This window comes from Aspergillus melleus, assembly GCF_016097325.1.
Source record: "Aspergillus melleus strain CBS 546.65 chromosome Unknown contig4, whole genome shotgun sequence".
NCBI lineage: Eukaryota > Fungi > Ascomycota > Eurotiomycetes > Eurotiales > Aspergillaceae > Aspergillus > Aspergillus melleus.
The window spans coordinates 840,384-857,062 of NW_025763373.1; the positions used below are offsets into that span (position 1 = coordinate 840,384).

Below are 16,679 nucleotides of genomic sequence, written 5' to 3' on the forward strand. Positions count from 1 at the left end.
CCGCGACTCACGCATTGCTCGAGTCTTATTAGCCCTTCTCCTGCCAGCTCCACTATGCTTCAATCCTTGGCCACTTAGTCCACTCACTCTCTCACCCCCCCAACACCCTCTTTTCCCTTTTCCTTCGTCTGTGTAGAATGTCGGTTGGTGTTTGTTTGTTTCTGGGGCACAATGTATGGCAGTCATGATCTCCCAGAGGTACCTCGGTCCGAACCTGTTTTCCCTCCCTCGTCGCAGGAGATCCCTTCCTCTCCGCCGTCTATAGCAGCATCCGACGCTGGAGTCTGTCGCAAGCCAAAGAAGCCTCCTCCGGTTACCCCTCGATCCTTTCGACGATTCTTTACGCCTCGTTCCTTGCTCAATGGCGGAAATAGTGCTGGACCCGTCAGGACCAACCGGCAGGCCTTGAAGGCTCTCAGCTCTCCGGCTGTGAACCGCCTAGGGCCGGCATTTACAAGAACATTGAAGGCGGTTGGCACGAGACCTGATCCTTCGGAGCTTATGCAAACCCCGAGTAGGAAGAGAAAGCTTTCGTTTTCTTCAATTGGCTCCCCATTACAGTCCTCGCCCCTACGAAAAGTCCGCGTTCGAACGCCAGACCAAGATGCCGACGAGCTAGACGCCCCAGTCCGTGATATCGAGGTCGACTATAAGATTCCGAGCAGCCCAATCAAGCCCCATACCGTGGCCCGTCCTTCTCGCCAAATTGCACCGGTCCAACGGTCGAGAGCGCTGCAGACATCTGGAGGACTGTTCATGCGAAGTGTGTTAGGTTCAAGAGCGAACCGGGTGACCATGCGTGCGAACTCCGGCGCTGGCTGGCAAGATCTTACATCATCATTTTACTCTCGACCATCGGACAGTCATACTTGCTCCGGCTCAACTGGAGACCGCCTTGCTCTTCCGTTCTGCACTGCATCGTGCAATAGTAAGTCGAATGAATGCCGCCAGGGTGTTCGTCGGAATGTTCGCTGACAATACAAACAGCCAATACGCTTGTTGCCGTAGGTGATGAAGAGGGCGGTATTAGACTACTCGACTCCGCAAAAGACGACAAAAATGGCTTCTCCAAGGCTTATCTTTCGTTTCGTCCTCACATGAACGCAATCATGGATCTTGAGTTTTCATCCGATGATATGCTGTTAGCAACAGCCTCCGGGGATCAAACAGCAGTCGTCATTGACATGGCTACGCAGAAGCCGATCTATTGTTTGGCTAACCATACCTCCTCCGTGAAACGCGTGCAGTTTCAACCAGCTGCTAATAATAAGGTCCTCGCGACATGCAGTCGTGATGGCAATGTCAACATCTGGGACCTTCGGTGCAAGGGCTTTGAGAAACCTGCCTGGCAGGCTCGGTGCTCTCTCGAATCGGAGTCCGACTACCCTAGTGCGCCCATCACTTCCAAGATGACGTACCCCCAGGTTTTGAACACGATACATGGTGCCCACGCTTGTATGCCTCAGGTCTTCACTGATAAGTCAGAACCTCAGATTGGGCGCTCGGACATCACTGTGACCTCTTTGGCTTTTCTTCCTCCGGGTCGGGAGAACTTGTTTGTCACTGCATCAGAAGCAAGTGCGTGTGTTAGGCTATGGGATCTGCGCACGACACATAACAATCGTCGTGGCCGGCCTGTACTTCCTCTTTCTACCACTCGAGAACCGGATAGTCACATCAAATATCGACGGTTTGGACTTACCTCTATGACACTGGGCGGTGATGGCTCAAGACTCTACACCTTGTGTCGAGATGGCACGGTGTACGCCTACTCGACTTCCCATCTAATCCTTGGCCATGCACCTGAACTTTCGCTAAACAACGACCGTCCTCGTCGCTCGGGAGGATCTGACAAAGAAGGTCTTGGGCCTTTGTACGGGTTTCGCCATCCTCGTTTACAAGTCGCTTCCTTTTACGTCAAGGCCGGTGTTCGAAAGGCCACGGCGGATAAGCCCGAGATGCTGGCGGTTGGGAGTACCGATCAATGTGCCGTCTTGTTTCCGACTGACGAGCGCTTCCTTCATTCCTCAGCCCAGACACAAACTATCGACGACAGAGAGCCACCCCTTCCATCGTCGTTCCCTTCTACTCGTTCTGGTCTGCGCCGTACGAACTCTGGGGTTGGCTTGTCTGGACGATTAGAGGACACGGTTCCAATTTACCAGTCTGGAACACCTTTAGTCGAAGGACACAAGAAAGAAGTGTCGGCGGTCTCGTGGACTGTTGATGGTGAACTCATTACGGTCAGCGATGATTATAGCGCTAGGTGCTGGCGCGAGGGACCTGATGCTAGAGACCTTCGAGTCGGTGGCGAGGCTGATGGCAGAAGATGGCGCTGCGGCTGGGCTGAGACGAAAGACTCGTACGATGATGAAGATGAATGATTTTTATGGTTCAAACACTTTTGCAACTGGTTGGGTTGCGCTCGCAAGCATTTTCAAGGCGTCGGTCGATACATCATTTGCTTCTATTTAGCGGGCGTTTGTGCGATTTCTAGAGGACTCCAGTCCCTTGTTTGATTTTCATTACAGCGTACACTGCATAACAGAAGATTCATCTGCCAAAGAAGCATTTATAATCATCTGTTCTGGTTTGGGTTTGGGTAACTGGCTTGGAAGAAGTTTTGAGGAGCCCTTCGGTGTTTATTTACATTTTGTTTCTACCATCAACAGTGATAAAAATCAATAAGAGCTGTGATTTACATTGAAAAGCTTTCTTTTCATCTATCAATTGAATAGATAGATTGCTCTAGTCTAGATCGCAGCCAAGAGGATTATTGTACGAGAGTGGGCATTAAGCCATTTAAAACGGCAGTAGAAATTTGTACTCATAACATCTTATTATACTTTTTTCTTCTTCACCCTGAGTCTAAAACTCCGTAAAAGGCAGGCAATTTAATTACGAGATCGACAGTCAGATTCTTTTAGTGACCGTGTCCGTCATCCTGCTGCGGCTCGGGGTCCAGCTTGATCATGGTGTCGATACGCATGATGGCAATGCAGGCCTCGACAGCACTCTTCAGCTGCTTGACCTTACCCATGCTGGGCTCCAGCACACCGGCCTTGAGGGTATCGTGAACGCGTCCCTTCATCAGATCCAGACCGTAGTTGCGGTACGTCTTCTTCTTGGCAATGGCCTTCTCTTCCTCGTTGGCATCACCGTCCTGCACCCGCTGGGAAAGAGCGTGGCGCACTCGGAGCTGGGCCACGAGTTCGGACGAGTCCTTGGCGGCGTTGACGGCCAAGGTCTTGGGGACCACCAGGAGAGATTGAGCGAATTCACCGATGGCGAGTTGTTCCCGGGAGCCCTGTTTGGAGGAATTGTTAGCGGTCCACTCCGAGACGTTATGTTCCAAATTGATTACATACCACCGTGACAGCGAACTCTTCAAGGTAGATGTGAAGGGCCGTCTCAACTGCACCACCGCCGGGCACGATGCTGCCGCTCTCCAATGTTCGCTTGACAGCACAGAGAGAATCGTGCACCGAACGCTCCATCTCGTCCAAGCTGAAATCGTTGGGTCCACGCAGGATTATGGAGGCCGAGCTGTGGACCTTGGTACCCTTCACGAGGATACACTCGTCATCCGATATCCGCTCTTGCACAACTTCCTCTGCGTGTCCCAGGTTCGAGGCCTCGAACTTCTCGTCGCCATTGAGGTCCGAGAGCGAGCTGACCAGAGTTGCGCCCGTGGCCTTAGCAATGCGTCTCAGGTCCTCCTTCTTGCAGCGGCGAACAGCCATGGCACCCTTCTCGACGAAGGCCTTGAGGACCATATCATCGATACCCTTGGTTGTGAAAACGACGTTGGCTCCAGACTTGAGGATCATGTCGACCCGCTCAAGAACGATGCCAGACTCTCTCTCACGGATCTTCTCCAGCTGGTCGGGGTCCTCGACGGTGATCTGAACGCCGAGCTTCATTCTCTCCTTCTGCAAGTTCATGTCCAGACAAGCGATCTTGGCGTCGGTTACCCGGGTGGTCATGGCCTGGGAAGCCACAGTACAGTTCAGAGCATAGCCGTTGACGAGCACAGACTCCGTTCCACTCTTACCGTGAGCCTTCAGCAGGTTCACGGCCTTGACGGGGTACTTGATCTCGCCCCTCTGGTTCGTGGACTTGACCTGAAGCATGGCATCGACAACCATGTTGGCGAAGAAGTCGGAATCGGATCCGATGATCTTGCTGGACATCGACGTCTTCGCAATGTTGACCAAGCTATCCTTCCCAAGCGTCTCAACCTTTGTGGTAATGTTCTCGTTCATGTATTTGACGGCTTCCCTGAGCGCAAGCCTGTAGCCGGTGATGATGGTCGTAGGGTGGATACGGTTCTTCATCAGTTCGTTGGCTCGTCGTAGAAGCTCGGCAGCGATCAGAACGACGGAGGTGGTTCCATCTCCAACCTGCAAGGATGTCAGCCCTGGTCGTTCGCGGGGTATATAGATTCGACAGTTCACCCACCTCCTTATCCTGCTGTTGGGCAAGGTCGACGAGAATCTTTCCGGCTGGGTGCTCGATGTCAAGCAGACTCAGAATAGTGGCGCCATCGTTAGTGACGGTGACATCCTAGATAGGCCATCAGAAAGCTGTTCGACGGACGCGGGGTTCGGAATGGTGCGTACACCGATATCATCCACCATCATCTTATCCAGGCCGGAGGGGCCGAAAGAGCTCTTGACGACATTGGCAATAGCCTGCGTTGCAAGAACTGCCGGCAAAATGGATCAGTATGGGCGTACAGGGCCGCCAGAGCAGGCCGAGATGGGGGACATACCGTTCTGCTCCCGGACATCAGCACCGGTGATTTTCTGCCCTCCCAAGACTGTGCGAGTTCGGTCAGTGAACGGGTTCAGGGGAAAGCAAAAGAGGGAGACGGGATGGTCTCACAGAGAGTGTCCGCATTCCGCGGGGCTTCGAAGATTCCTGCCATTGTTGATTAAGGGAGAAGAAAGGGAAGGGAGCGTGGCAGAGGAATCGATTCACTTTCGAGAGCTGCTGGACTTCGTCGTCGGTCGTGTTTGCGCTAAGAATTCTGCCGGCCCCGGGCGGTGAGAGATTCTAGATGCATCCCACTTTGACGAGGGGCGCCGCTCTTTCTTTCGCTTCACGGAGTTCCCCCTTCCTTGTCTCGCCTGGCGTTCGCTTCTTCGTCTGTTGCTCCGGTCTGCTTCCGTGTTTCTGACATTTCTATCCTGCAAGATGGCAAGCCAAGCTCCTGCTGATCCCCCGGTCGCCTCTGACTCGGCGCAAACCCTTCCTGATCGTACCCAAAACCCCGCCGATAACAGCGCTCCCCAGGGAGAGGTCTCCAAGAACGCCGCCAAAAAGGCCGCGAAGGCTGCTAAGCAGGCGTCTGACAAGGCCGACAAGGCTGCTAAACAGGGGGGTGCGAAGCAGGCTCCTAAGGCCCCCAAGAAAAAGATCGATGGCGCCGCCCTGATCGGTATCGATGTTTCCAAGGAGGAGGACTTCCCCGGATGGTACCAGCAGGTCCTTACGAAGGGTGACATGCTTGACTACTACGATGTCTCCGGATGCTTCATCTTGAAGGTTGGTCACAGTCTACCTGTCTTTTCTTGACCTCGTCGCCGTCGCATATCATTATACTAACTCATGACTCACCCAGCCCGCCTCGTTCAGCATCTGGGAGGAGATCCAAAGTTGGTTCAACGCGCGCATTAAGAAGATTGGTGTCAAGAACTGCTCCTTCCCTCTCTTCGTTTCGGAGGACGTTCTGAAGCGCGAGAAGGACCATATCGAGGGCTTTGCCGCCGAAGTCGCCTGGGTGACTCATGCGTACGTTTCCCCTCATCTCTAGGCTCTAATTTCCAGAGGATCCGGCTCTGACCTTATCTTTCATGCATACAGTGGCTCCACCCCGCTCGAAAAGAAGATTGCCATCCGTCCGACCTCGGAAACTGTTATGTACCCTTACTACGCCAAGTGGATCAGAAGTCACCGTGATCTGCCCCTCAAGCTCAACCAGTGGAACTCCGTCGTCCGGTGGGAGTTCAAGCACCCCCAGCCCTTCCTTAGAACCCGAGAGTTCCTCTGGCAGGAGGGTCACACCGCCCACCTGACCCAGGAAGGTGCCCATGATGAGGTTATGCAGATCTTGGACTACTATGCTCAGATCTACGAGGAGCTCCTGGCTGTCCCCGTGGTCAAGGGCAAGAAGACCGAGAAGGAGAAGTTCGCCGGTGGTCTGTATACCACCACCGTTGAGGGATACATCCCCTCGACTGGTCGTGGTATCCAGGGTGGTACTTCCCACGGTTTGGGTCAGAACTTCAGTAAGATGTTCAACATCACTGTGGAGGATCCTTCCGCCAAGGGTGATGAGAAGAAGGCTCCCCTCCATGTCTGGCAGAACTCCTGGGGTCTCTCGACCCGTACTCTCGGTGTCATGGTCATGATCCACAGTGACAACCGTGGCCTGGTTCTTCCTCCCCGCGTTGCGGAGAACCAGACTGTCATTGTCCCCGTCGGCATCACTGCCAAGACCACAGACGAGGAACGCGAGAAGCTGTACGCTGAAATTGACACCCTTGTCTCCACCCTCGAGGCTGCCGGCGTCCGGGCGATCAGCGACAAGCGTGAGGGATACTCTCCTGGCTGGAAGTTCAACGAGTGGGAGCTTCGCGGTGTGCCTCTGCGCATTGAATTCGGTCCCGGCGAGTCTGCCGGTAACTTTGTCACTGCTGCTCGCCGTGACATTCCCGGCAAGGACGGCAAGATCACCATCCCCATCCCCGAACTGGGAACCGCCGTTCCTACCCTGCTCGAGACCATCCAGAGCGACCTCTTCAAGCGCGCGGACCACGAATACCGCACTCACCGCAAGCTCATCACCAACTGGGACGAATTCACCCCCGCCCTCAACGACAAGAACATCTGTATCATCCCCCACTGTCTGACGGAGGAGTGCGAGGACCAGATCAAGGACATGAGTGCGCGCAAGGCCGAGGAGGACTCCAACGAGGCCCAGGACGCCCGCGCCCCCAGCATGGGTGCCAAGTCCCTTTGCATTCCCTTCGACCAGCCCGAGGGTATCGAAGCCGGCGTCACCAAGTGTGTCAACCCCCAGTGCACCCGGTTGGCCGAGAAATGGTGCATGTTCGGACGTAAGTCGACGGATCCCCTAGATAAACCCCCATCACCACCGCCAGTATCCTTGCTAACATCTTCTTCCCAACAGGTTCCTACTAAACATAGTAGACAAGCTATCCTTCCTAGTTGCATTTTTCGTATGGTTACAATGACCTTTATGACATTTATTTCACTGTTGATACAGCGCAAACAACCCTCCCTGGTTGACAACGTAAAATGAATGGACAGAAATAAGAAACACCAAGAAGTAAACAGACAAAAGAACAAAATTTACACCAATCTCTAGAGAGAAGGGCATTTTTCTTCGTTACCTGGAGTGACGCAATTGTGGGCGTGAGTGAGTAAGGGGTGATTTTGCCGAGGAGAGAGTGATTTACTGAAACGGAAAAGCGAGATATCTATCTTTCTTTATTGAGGAGTCAGGCATAGTTGTGTTTTTTGTTTGTAGCTAACGGGTTGAATGATGATGAGTTCCATGCGATGTTCCATTTTCTCTTATAGTATATTTTCTTCTATTTGAAATCCGATTATAAGATATTTTAGTCCTAATGTATGCACGATGAAAGAAATGCCAATGACGCTAAATGTGCGAAAAGGAGCTGTAAAAGATAGGTAGGTAGGAGGAGTGTGCAGGACGAGAGCCCCGATGAATCCTATAATGTCGCGTCAAGGGAGAGTAAAAGGAAGGAATAAGCCAGAATTTAACAATGATAAAAGGAAAATGCTTTTTGCGGCCGCTGAGAGCGAGTATGAACCCCAAAGTGGAATCATGAAAAAGGAGAGAGGGGTATTAGAAGTTAAGGAAGGAAAATGAGCACCAGGGGAAATTGAAAGAGAGGGATGTAGATGAAGAATAGCGAAAAGATATAGAAGGATGGACAAAGGTGGGTTGGGTTTGATTAGGGCTCCTCGAACACCGGGGCTCTTGGAACTCAATAGGATTCCACGGATCGCATCCCCTGGAGGCGGTTACTGCCAGACCTGCTCTTGTTCGACTTCCGCGGCCAGTTCATGAGTCTATACGCAGTCTGCGGCGTAGTCGGACCAGTAACATAGGACACATTGTTTTCGTCCACGCCTTGGATCTGAACGCATGGAATACCGACACTTGGCAGTTGGATCACTTCTTCGTCGCTGTCATCGGCAGAGAAGCTCGACCGGCCTTCGGAGGACGAAACCGATGTTTGTGCGCGGAGATGTAGTACAGAAGGGGCTGTTTTCGAGCGCTCTGGCATTGGGGGAGGAGAGATGGTGCTCTTCGATCCAGGGTTGGGCGAGTGCTTCTCGGAACGAAGCAGCAAGTCCATGTAGGTCATCTGTTCTTCAGAGCTTTCTCTCCCTGTTTCGGAGGTCTCAAAAAATCCAGGAGAAGGCGGCGGAGCGTCAGTGTGTCTTCGTCGGAAGACTTTTGGGGAGACACTGGTAGATATACTTTTGCGCGTCTCCGAGCTCTTGCTCCGGGCATGTTTCTGGACAGAGCCTCGTCTAGCTAGCTTAGAAAATTGGCCATCTTTGAGGGACCTAGTTCGGTTATGGCCTTGCTTAAAGGTTTTTTGGGATGGCGAAGGAGTGAAAGGAGGGCCCTGTTCAGGAGGAGGCACCCGTTGGAAGGCCTCGTGGGAGTTGATTTCCCGGATGATGGCGTCTTGCAGGGTCTCAAAAGTGGGATGTGGGGTAATAGCTTGCGATGCGCTATGTGCCTTTCTGAACATATCCATGATCTCTTCAATCCTTTTAGATTGGGGAAGGGGAGATATAGACGTGGGGGTACCTGCTGGCAAAGGACTGTTCATGACTTCGGCGATGCTGGGGTTCTGCCTTTCGAGAGTGTTAGGGGTCGGGGGTTGTATAGCACGATGCGTGATTTTCGCATTTGATCGACCATGGGCAGCCAGCTCTGTATTGATGGAAAGATCTCGGATGTTCTTCTTAGAACCCAGCCGAGGAGATATGAGGGGACTGCGATAAAGTGATGGACGTGAAGAGCCCGAGCCGCGACTTGAGCTCGAGGATCTATTGTGTATTGGCCGGTTTTCGTTCATATTCTCGTGCCTCATAGTAACGGGTATTGTTGGGCTATCAGGGAGAGGAGTATTGCTCCAAGTAACTCCTTGTTTGTGGGCTGGAGGCACGCCGAGATACCCGTCAGGGCTTGACCTAGCAGCTCCATCAGGTGCACTTGCTCGCTCAGCGGACAAGTTTGGTGCTGAATTTTGGTGTTTCAGAGAATTGCTAACACTTGGCACACGTTCTTTTGCGCTGGCGCTATGAGCGTCGTTCATTGACCTAGGACTCGTAATTTCCCGCGAGTTTCGCTCAATCTTCGACCTTGAATGCGAGCTGCCATTGTCTTGGCCTTCAGGCTCGCCGACCCTTGTGCGCGACAGTGAACGGCTTCTTCTCCGGCTTTTTGTTATGTTTCTCTCTGCAACGTCCTCTTGATACAAAGCAGACAAAAACCGAGCGTACATGTTTTTCTTGCGCGGTTGTTCCTGGAGAAATCGTGTCATGTTGCGCTCGGCGATATCTTCATTGTACGGGGTAATAGGCGACAATGAGGTCGTAGACTGTATTTGGTATCGATGTGAGGAGAACAGAGCATCGAGCAAATCCACATGACGAGGGTTTCGCTCCTTGGGCCGCATTGAACCACGAGATGGCGGGACCTGAGACCACGGGGACAATGGTTGGGTTTGCAACTGGTCGTGCATGGTTTCAAACTCCTTCTCAATTCGCTGGAAGTGATTTTGCCCACCTAACGGCGACGCAGCTTTTGCAGAATGAGTATCATTTTGCGGTAAGCTGCTTTCTCGGGACTCTCTTTCGCTGTGGTCCATCGACAAACCTCTCTCCGCCTGGAATAATCGCCTCAGGGCAACCATGTTAGACTGAAGACATGAAGCGAATCATGAAGCGAAAATCATTCCGGAAAGCTCAAGCATGAAACCTGCACAAGAACCAAACAAGCGAAGATAGAAGGGAAGTGCAGACCAATCGTAGTAAAAGGAAGAGTTGAGTACGCTAATCAAGGTAAGGTTGCTGTCATGACAACGTCGATGCGTCTTATGGTATCATTAATTAAACAAGGCCCGTAGGGCGCTTGAATCAAAGGAATTCAGAGCAAATGGAGAGGTCAAAACGAGGGACATGAAAGAGAGGGATAGAGGAAGAAAGAGAAAGGAAAGAGGAAACCCAGGTTTGGAGAACAGGTGAGGAACCCAGAGGTTTTGCTATCGAAGCTCGCCTGATTTGCAGATCCGATACTTGTTCCTGGATCAGGGGGGGAGGGTAAGTGGCCCGGTCTCCATGATCCATCGTGACGGACTGGCGGACAAGAAAATGGGGCTGGACCGACGGGAACAGGCGGGAAATTTCGCTGTCCTGGAAAGGTTCCGTGGTCTACGGAGTACGATGAAAGGCTTTGCTTTCCCAGAGGCCTACCCCTGTTCGTGGCGTCCGACCCAACGTATTCGGCGAGCAGATACCACATTGATAACTCTGGCTGTGACGCCCAAAGAGGCCTGTACATGCTTAGTTGCTTACTCGGTGATGATTGTGTAGAGCGTGCAGCAAAGCCCTAACGTCAGGACGCCCATCATCCATTATGCATAGACTAGGGCTTGAACTCCACTTGACAGCAATGCCATTGGAAAATTTGATCTGCAGGTCTTGCAGCCCATCCAAGCCGGCAGGAAACTAGGCACGAGGGAAGCAAGAAAAGCAAGCATAGTATAACAGTGGGCCCATTGTATCCGGCGGTACCGTAAAAACAGCCCCGAGAGCAAGTGGGCCGCTCTAACGACAGGGAAGGCACAAATGGGTTCCTAGCTTAAAGTCTGGCGGGCGTGTGCCAGTCAGGAGCCGGGAAATTGCGTCGAACGGGGTCGGCGAACATCCATAAAAAACGAGCGGGTATGAGATGAACCGTCTATTGGTATATCTCGGAGGTGATCGTTCACAAAGTACAAACACCGTAATTGTGGGAGGCATAAAGGAGCCGACTTTCCACGGTTCTTGGGTGAATAGTATGCACTAAGGAGCAGGATCACCCGAAAAGAAAATGGGGCCTTTGTTTCTTGGGAGATCAGGAATCAGGAAGTCTCCCCATGAGTAGAATACTATTGCTATTGCTGATGAGCCGAAGGATTGGCAGGCAGGCATATTGACAGGTAGACACTATTTCCGTAGATAAACCAATACTAAATAGATAGTTTGCATAGCTTAGGGGTCAGCATCGTCGAGGAGGTCGGACCCTCGGCAGACGCGTAGGCTGTCACAGATGACCAGCGAAGATCGTCATGGCTCTTTGTTCATGCACATCAATACCCCATTCTCATCGGAACCTCCATCGAGGATGAAACACCGAGGTAGAATGGCAGCTTGAATCTTGATCGATGAGGGACGGTGGATGCAGGAAGGAAAGAAAGAACGCAGGACTGGAAATGGCCTCGGGATTTGACACTTACCGTACCGTACCATAATTACCGGTTACCTCAGCAGCTGTCCTCGTGCTCTCTTAACCCTACTTCCGTACTCTGTAGGTTCTTTTTTCTTCATCCTCGTCCACCTATCTATCCGGCTCAATCTGAATCTACGCAGCTCATACACCATATCTCAAGATCGATCAGATCGGAGACACTGACGGCCTGGAGCTGGGAAAGAAACCCCATCTCGAGCTCACAGTTCTCCGTTCTCCCGGCTAACTTAGTCCCAGGTCTTGTTCTATTTGTGAACCGCCCCAACGCACGAACTAGCAAGATCGGGTATTGACGCCAACGATCCTAATCACCATGCCCAATCTTGGGGCGTCAACTTGGCAGTTGGTCTCTCTCCTAGTCAAATTAGACGAGGGACGGAATCAGAACTAGTCATCGGAAAGTGTTGACTATTTGCACCGGCCATCGGATCAGTCTCCGCGGATCCAGAGGGATCAATTTATCTTCAATTTATTTTTGACTCTGAGTCCAGATCTGCCTGCCATAGCTTCCACGCTTCCAGCCCAATCCCTCGAGGGATCCCAAGTCAAAGCAGCTTAGAGATAACCAAGCGAGCGAGCCCTATCTCTCATTTATCCACTTGAGCGTTATTTAGTATCCGAAAGTCCGACTTCTCGTCAACCCAAGCCCCAGCCCCTCTGCTGCATGTGGCTAGTGTCGTGTGATTCCCGGTTAGTTTGCAGGCAGCTATCACAAGCTGGCAGCTCGGATGCATGTCATCAAGTTGCCCCTGAAAAGAAAAGAAAGAAACAAAACGAAATAGCTGAAAGAAAGAAATCCCGCCCTCTGTTCATTGTAGCACAAGAAATTTTCCGAGGCAACGTCTCCCTAGTAATTTCCCGAATGCCAAATGCCAACACGCCACCACCGTTGCATCTAGCGAAGTCTAAATCAAGTCTTGGACTCTGAAGTCAATGAACGGACCTCAAACCACCGGAAAGATCAAGAGACAGATGGGAATCTCAACGGGCCTTAAAGGGCACTGGAGATCTACAGGCTGATACCATGACTTCTGTATGCAGCGGCCGGGTATCTTTTAATCTAGAACCATCGAACTTTAATCATGAGGATGATGAGGATGATGATTGCATTATACTCGAATTTCAGCTCCCTGATGGGGCTCTTCCCGAGTCACCAGCGGCCCAAATGAAACAGTAAATCCACCTTGACAATGCCAACGTCCTATCTAAACTCACAAAACCGACCGATTTAAGAGTTCAAGTCAAAATCCATTCAAAGTACAAATATAGCTGCCTATGTCTCAAACTCCCGCGTAGATGTATATCTTCAATTCCACTCAAAATCCTCACTCCCGCTGCCCTTCGACTACTTTTTTGAATCCCGACGCTTCCACTATAATCCTACCATGACTTATGTCTTTTTGCATATTTGCTGTACAGCTCCAACTACCCCTCTCGGGTTTTCCCGCACTACTTCACCCCTTAGCTATACACTATTATAGTTACGGCCGCCATATCGTAGCGCTCTAAAGACATGACCAAGACAACTTTGCTGCCGCCCAGTCATACGTAGGGTATAGGCGACACATATACTGCTTTCCAGCTACGCATCTGCATGAACTGCTTTCTAGGATCGGAGGTGGAGGCAGCAAGTAGGTCAAGCGGCCTGCCTGCAGAAGAAACCGGGCCGTCCTGGCCACATGCTTCTCCGTTAGTGCGGCTTGCATGCTCCGAGGACATGACATCGAACTTTAATCGAATGTAGCATGCAGGGAAGTACATGGGATCTTATCAATCGGGACGGTAGCTCTTCGCTAGGCCTTCAAAAAATGCATTCTGTGTAGCTAAACTAGGCGAAAAAAGAACCCCCGTTGTCCAAATTTGCGCGTGACTAGAACTCTTCATTCCAGGTTTCGTTGTAAGTCCATCCTTGTCTCATGCTCGATCGGATGTGCAAAAAAGCACCCCTTTCCACTGTCAATAGTTAGCTCGGCCATGTCGCCAAGATTCTTCCTCTTTATCATCGTAGAGCAACCTACTTCAACTCAGGTAGTCTTAAGCGAGTATCCAAGAAGTCAGAGTGTCATGCTGCTCTCATCTTTAGGCATCATCCTCATCATCAGCAACAGTCTTCTTGCGTTTTCCACCACGCTTCTTCTTGGCTGGAGAAGCAGTAGTCTCAGCAGCATTTTCAGCAACAGTAGGCTCATCAGGAGCAGCGACAGCAGCAGCCTCGACAGGATCAGAGGCCTCGACAGCCCCCTTGGTGAGGTCGAACTTGCCGTTAACCAGCTCAACCTCCAGCTGTTTCTTGAGACGGGAGTAACGCATGCGGGCGGCCGGGATCTTGAGGTTGGTTGCAGCAGCGACCTGGCTGAAATCGACCTGACGATCAACGAAAGAGTGATTCATTGTCAGCAGTGATCTATATCGACTGGGCACGTGGAGGTGTAGATATGGGTGAGAGAGATGGTACAAAGGCTGGAGATCCTTTCCCGTCTGTCTTGGTGAGAAACTTACTGCATTGTCCTTCAGGCTGAGGAGACAGATGAAGAGGAACATCAGGCTCTCATTGCTCTTCTTATTGGGTGCCATGGTCGTTAATCACCACAGAGGTTTTGTGTAGTTTTGGACGGGTGTATCCTGTTGTGAGAGCGGTTGGAGAGTGAGAGGGATGGTGAGCAGTAGGAAAATGAAGGAGAGGGATGATATGGTTTGAGGAGAGGACAGCAGGTTGCTAGGTTTCAGAAGAAGTGAATGGTTTTCACATAGGCTCACGGCGCAAGGTCACATCACATCTGCTAAGGGTTAATGCTGCTCTCACTTGTGGGCAACGGTTCAGAAAGTAGGTTGTAGCCCAAGTTTGTAGTCATCAACTGTGATAGCTTGGATGGGTACAATAGACCCCTAGGCACGTCTTGCTATACTGCTCGCTGCACACCACCTACCGCAGGAAATTGGTGGAACGTTCCATCTCGACAGGACTACGATGCATCACACACCCGCAGGCGATTCGCTACGGTGCCGAATTTATGCATCAAACAGGCCTCCTCCAGCAATTCTGCTTTGCTCTGTTGAGCGAAGAGGACGAGGACGGCGCTCCTGAACCCAGCACCCTCCTGAAAGGGCTCGATCAGTTACGAGGAACTTTGAGTGACGGGTCAGGGTCTTGGCTACTTGCTATGGCGCGCACATTCTACGAGAAACACCCACATAGAACGGAGCGGAAGGAGTGTACAGCGGCTAGAGAGGCGCGGTGGACACGCGGCAGACGTGTGCGTTGCTATGGCGTACAGACACGAGATTCTGCTTCAATCAACGAAGCATTTGCATAGTTTACCGTTTCAATAGATAGGCTTCATCAGGTCAATAGATTTTTGATTGATTGATTTGATAAGAAACGGTAACAGACAAAGGATATTGGAACAACCAAAGATAGTACGCCTTGATGTTAGATCTCATTAAACAGCATTTCCCGCCGAATCCAGACCAGCAAAACGCATGGCAGACTCTCTGACAGCCTCCGCTAGAACCGTGTGTGCACCTCGAGCCGCATCCACGGCGCCATCGATCAGGGCATCATGTGCGAGGCGTTTGTCGTCGGCCGCAAGGGACGCTTTCGAGCTGTCTCCCTTCAGCCAGAGTTCCGTAATTTCGTCGCGAGAAGGCATATAAGCCACAACACATGCTGAGACAATAGCCTTGTGCTCTGCGGGGTCCATGTCCAGCATCAACTTCGGTTTGGAGGTTTTCCCTTCCTCCGATTCATCAGAGACCAACGCAGCCACTCCGCCGGCCACGAGGTCGAGACAGTCGATTCGAGCATCACTGATGGCAGCAGATGCGGCCGTTACACACCCGGCAAGCACGTTCAACATGCCCCAAGGGGAATCATGCGAGTCCGGAGCATCACCCCACCAACGGTCATCCTCTGCCTCGAGGATTGTGATTGTGATATCCAAACCACTCTTGGGCCATCGCTCGGCGACAATAACACCCCTAAGAGCAGTCTCTAAATGCACTCCGAGGTCACGCTCGCTGGCATCGCGGATATGGCCCTTCCGTTTCCGCGCAGCGAACGGGGCATATTTAACGTGGGTTGTGAGGACGAGGTTAGGCGAGAAGGTAGCTGAGCGCGGAAGAGGCTTCGGCCCATGGACTGTACAGGCGAGCTTCAGTGCGGACGACGGCGGGATGAGAGACTGAGGGGATGATCGTGCGGCGGACAAAGAGGCTGAAGGTTCGAATTCAAGGTATGCGGAACCCGACGCGGAGGGGATCAAGCCGGTTTTCAAAACTAGTCAGAGCTCATATTAGTCCCGATGTCCTTTAGTAGTGGTAAACAAAGCATTGCGATCCTTACATATCTTCCGTAAATCGTTCGGTTGCCGTTGCCGTTGCGGTCTTGCGGTAGCAGTAAAGGCGGAGTTGAGAGACGAGGCAAAGATCGCAGGCCTCGTGCCGCCAGGCGGCCCATTGATTCTTCTTCGGTCAGTCATTACACATTACTTGGCAAGCTCTCCAAGCAGTATAAAAGGGAAAGAAGAACGGATATGCCCGGCGAGACGTGAAACTCCCGACGGCTGCCGTTGGAAGCCAGAAACGGAAATCTACAATTTTGAGGGATGTTTGCTTTGTTTGTCGGGCGGTGGAGTCGGCGCCAATTTTTCCTTCGTTTTTCTTCCCACTTAAATTCTCTCCTCTTCTTCTTTTTCTCTCTCTTCCTTCCCTACTTGCTTGACAACCCAACTTATGTTGTGGACAAGACGGTTTTCCTTCTTCATGCTGAAGGAAGACCAGTCACATTGCTCAAAGTCAACAATTATTTGTCACTAACTTTCTTACCTGTGAGTCTATCATCAATCCTGAACCATTCATCATCACCTTTCCCACCATCTTTTATGATGATTACGATCCAAAATCAGTTCTTGGCGACAAATAAATGGGCCATTGAACAAACATGCATCACCATCTGATCCCTTTCTACCATTACATCTTGCAAGAATTTCCTATACATCTTTACAGGAATTTCTGGCTAACGTCCAAGAAGACATCTTAGGTACTCTAGCATCACTCAACCAGAATCTCGTAAACAAACTGGGTAGGTTTTTTT

The 16,679-nt window shown here is 51.5% G+C and overlaps 6 protein-coding genes across 6 annotated transcripts; 2 read left to right on the forward strand and 4 right to left on the reverse strand.

Moving 5' to 3' along the window:
* Window positions 1-72: 72 nt before the first annotated feature.
* Window positions 73-2,719, forward strand: LDX57_007241 (WD40 repeat domain-containing protein). The gene is made up of 2 exons (XM_046088961.1): window positions 73-928; window positions 988-2,719. Exons 1-2 carry the CDS (start codon window positions 172-174, stop codon window positions 2,382-2,384), a joined length of 2,154 nt encoding a protein of 717 aa, XP_045944931.1. The 5' UTR covers window positions 73-171; the 3' UTR covers window positions 2,385-2,719.
* A 4-nt stretch (window positions 2,720-2,723) lies between these two features.
* Window positions 2,724-5,044, reverse strand: cct1 (chaperonin-containing T-complex alpha subunit TCP1). The gene is made up of 6 exons (XM_046088962.1): window positions 4,888-5,044; window positions 4,775-4,822; window positions 4,623-4,708; window positions 4,462-4,566; window positions 3,369-4,403; window positions 2,724-3,307 (listed from the first exon to the last, which is right to left on the reverse strand). The coding sequence occupies exons 1-6, from the start codon at window positions 4,928-4,930 to the stop codon at window positions 2,924-2,926; spliced, it is 1,701 nt and encodes a 566-aa protein (XP_045944932.1). The 5' UTR covers window positions 4,931-5,044; the 3' UTR covers window positions 2,724-2,923.
* A 2-nt stretch (window positions 5,045-5,046) lies between these two features.
* Window positions 5,047-7,592, forward strand: LDX57_007243 (proline--tRNA ligase). The gene is made up of 4 exons (XM_046088963.1): window positions 5,047-5,550; window positions 5,627-5,796; window positions 5,869-7,124; window positions 7,199-7,592. Exons 1-4 carry the CDS (start codon window positions 5,200-5,202, stop codon window positions 7,207-7,209), a joined length of 1,788 nt encoding a protein of 595 aa, XP_045944933.1. The 5' UTR covers window positions 5,047-5,199; the 3' UTR covers window positions 7,210-7,592.
* A 450-nt stretch (window positions 7,593-8,042) lies between these two features.
* LDX57_007244 (uncharacterized protein) lies at window positions 8,043-9,992 on the reverse strand (the record flags this gene model as incomplete). The annotated part of the gene is made up of 1 exon (XM_046088964.1): window positions 8,043-9,992. One exon carries the CDS (start codon window positions 9,990-9,992, stop codon window positions 8,043-8,045), a length of 1,950 nt encoding a protein of 649 aa, XP_045944934.1.
* A 3,674-nt stretch (window positions 9,993-13,666) lies between these two features.
* On the reverse strand, window positions 13,667-14,161 carry LDX57_007245 (uncharacterized protein; the record flags this gene model as incomplete). The annotated part of the gene is made up of 2 exons (XM_046088965.1): window positions 13,667-13,951; window positions 14,087-14,161. 2 exons carry the CDS (start codon window positions 14,159-14,161, stop codon window positions 13,667-13,669), a joined length of 360 nt encoding a protein of 119 aa, XP_045944935.1.
* A 763-nt stretch (window positions 14,162-14,924) lies between these two features.
* On the reverse strand, window positions 14,925-16,181 carry MTR3 (3' exoribonuclease family protein). The gene is made up of 2 exons (XM_046088966.1): window positions 15,930-16,181; window positions 14,925-15,863 (listed from the first exon to the last, which is right to left on the reverse strand). The coding sequence occupies exons 1-2, from the start codon at window positions 16,063-16,065 to the stop codon at window positions 15,028-15,030; spliced, it is 972 nt and encodes a 323-aa protein (XP_045944936.1). The 5' UTR covers window positions 16,066-16,181; the 3' UTR covers window positions 14,925-15,027.
* Between the last annotated feature and the right edge of the window lie 498 nt (window positions 16,182-16,679).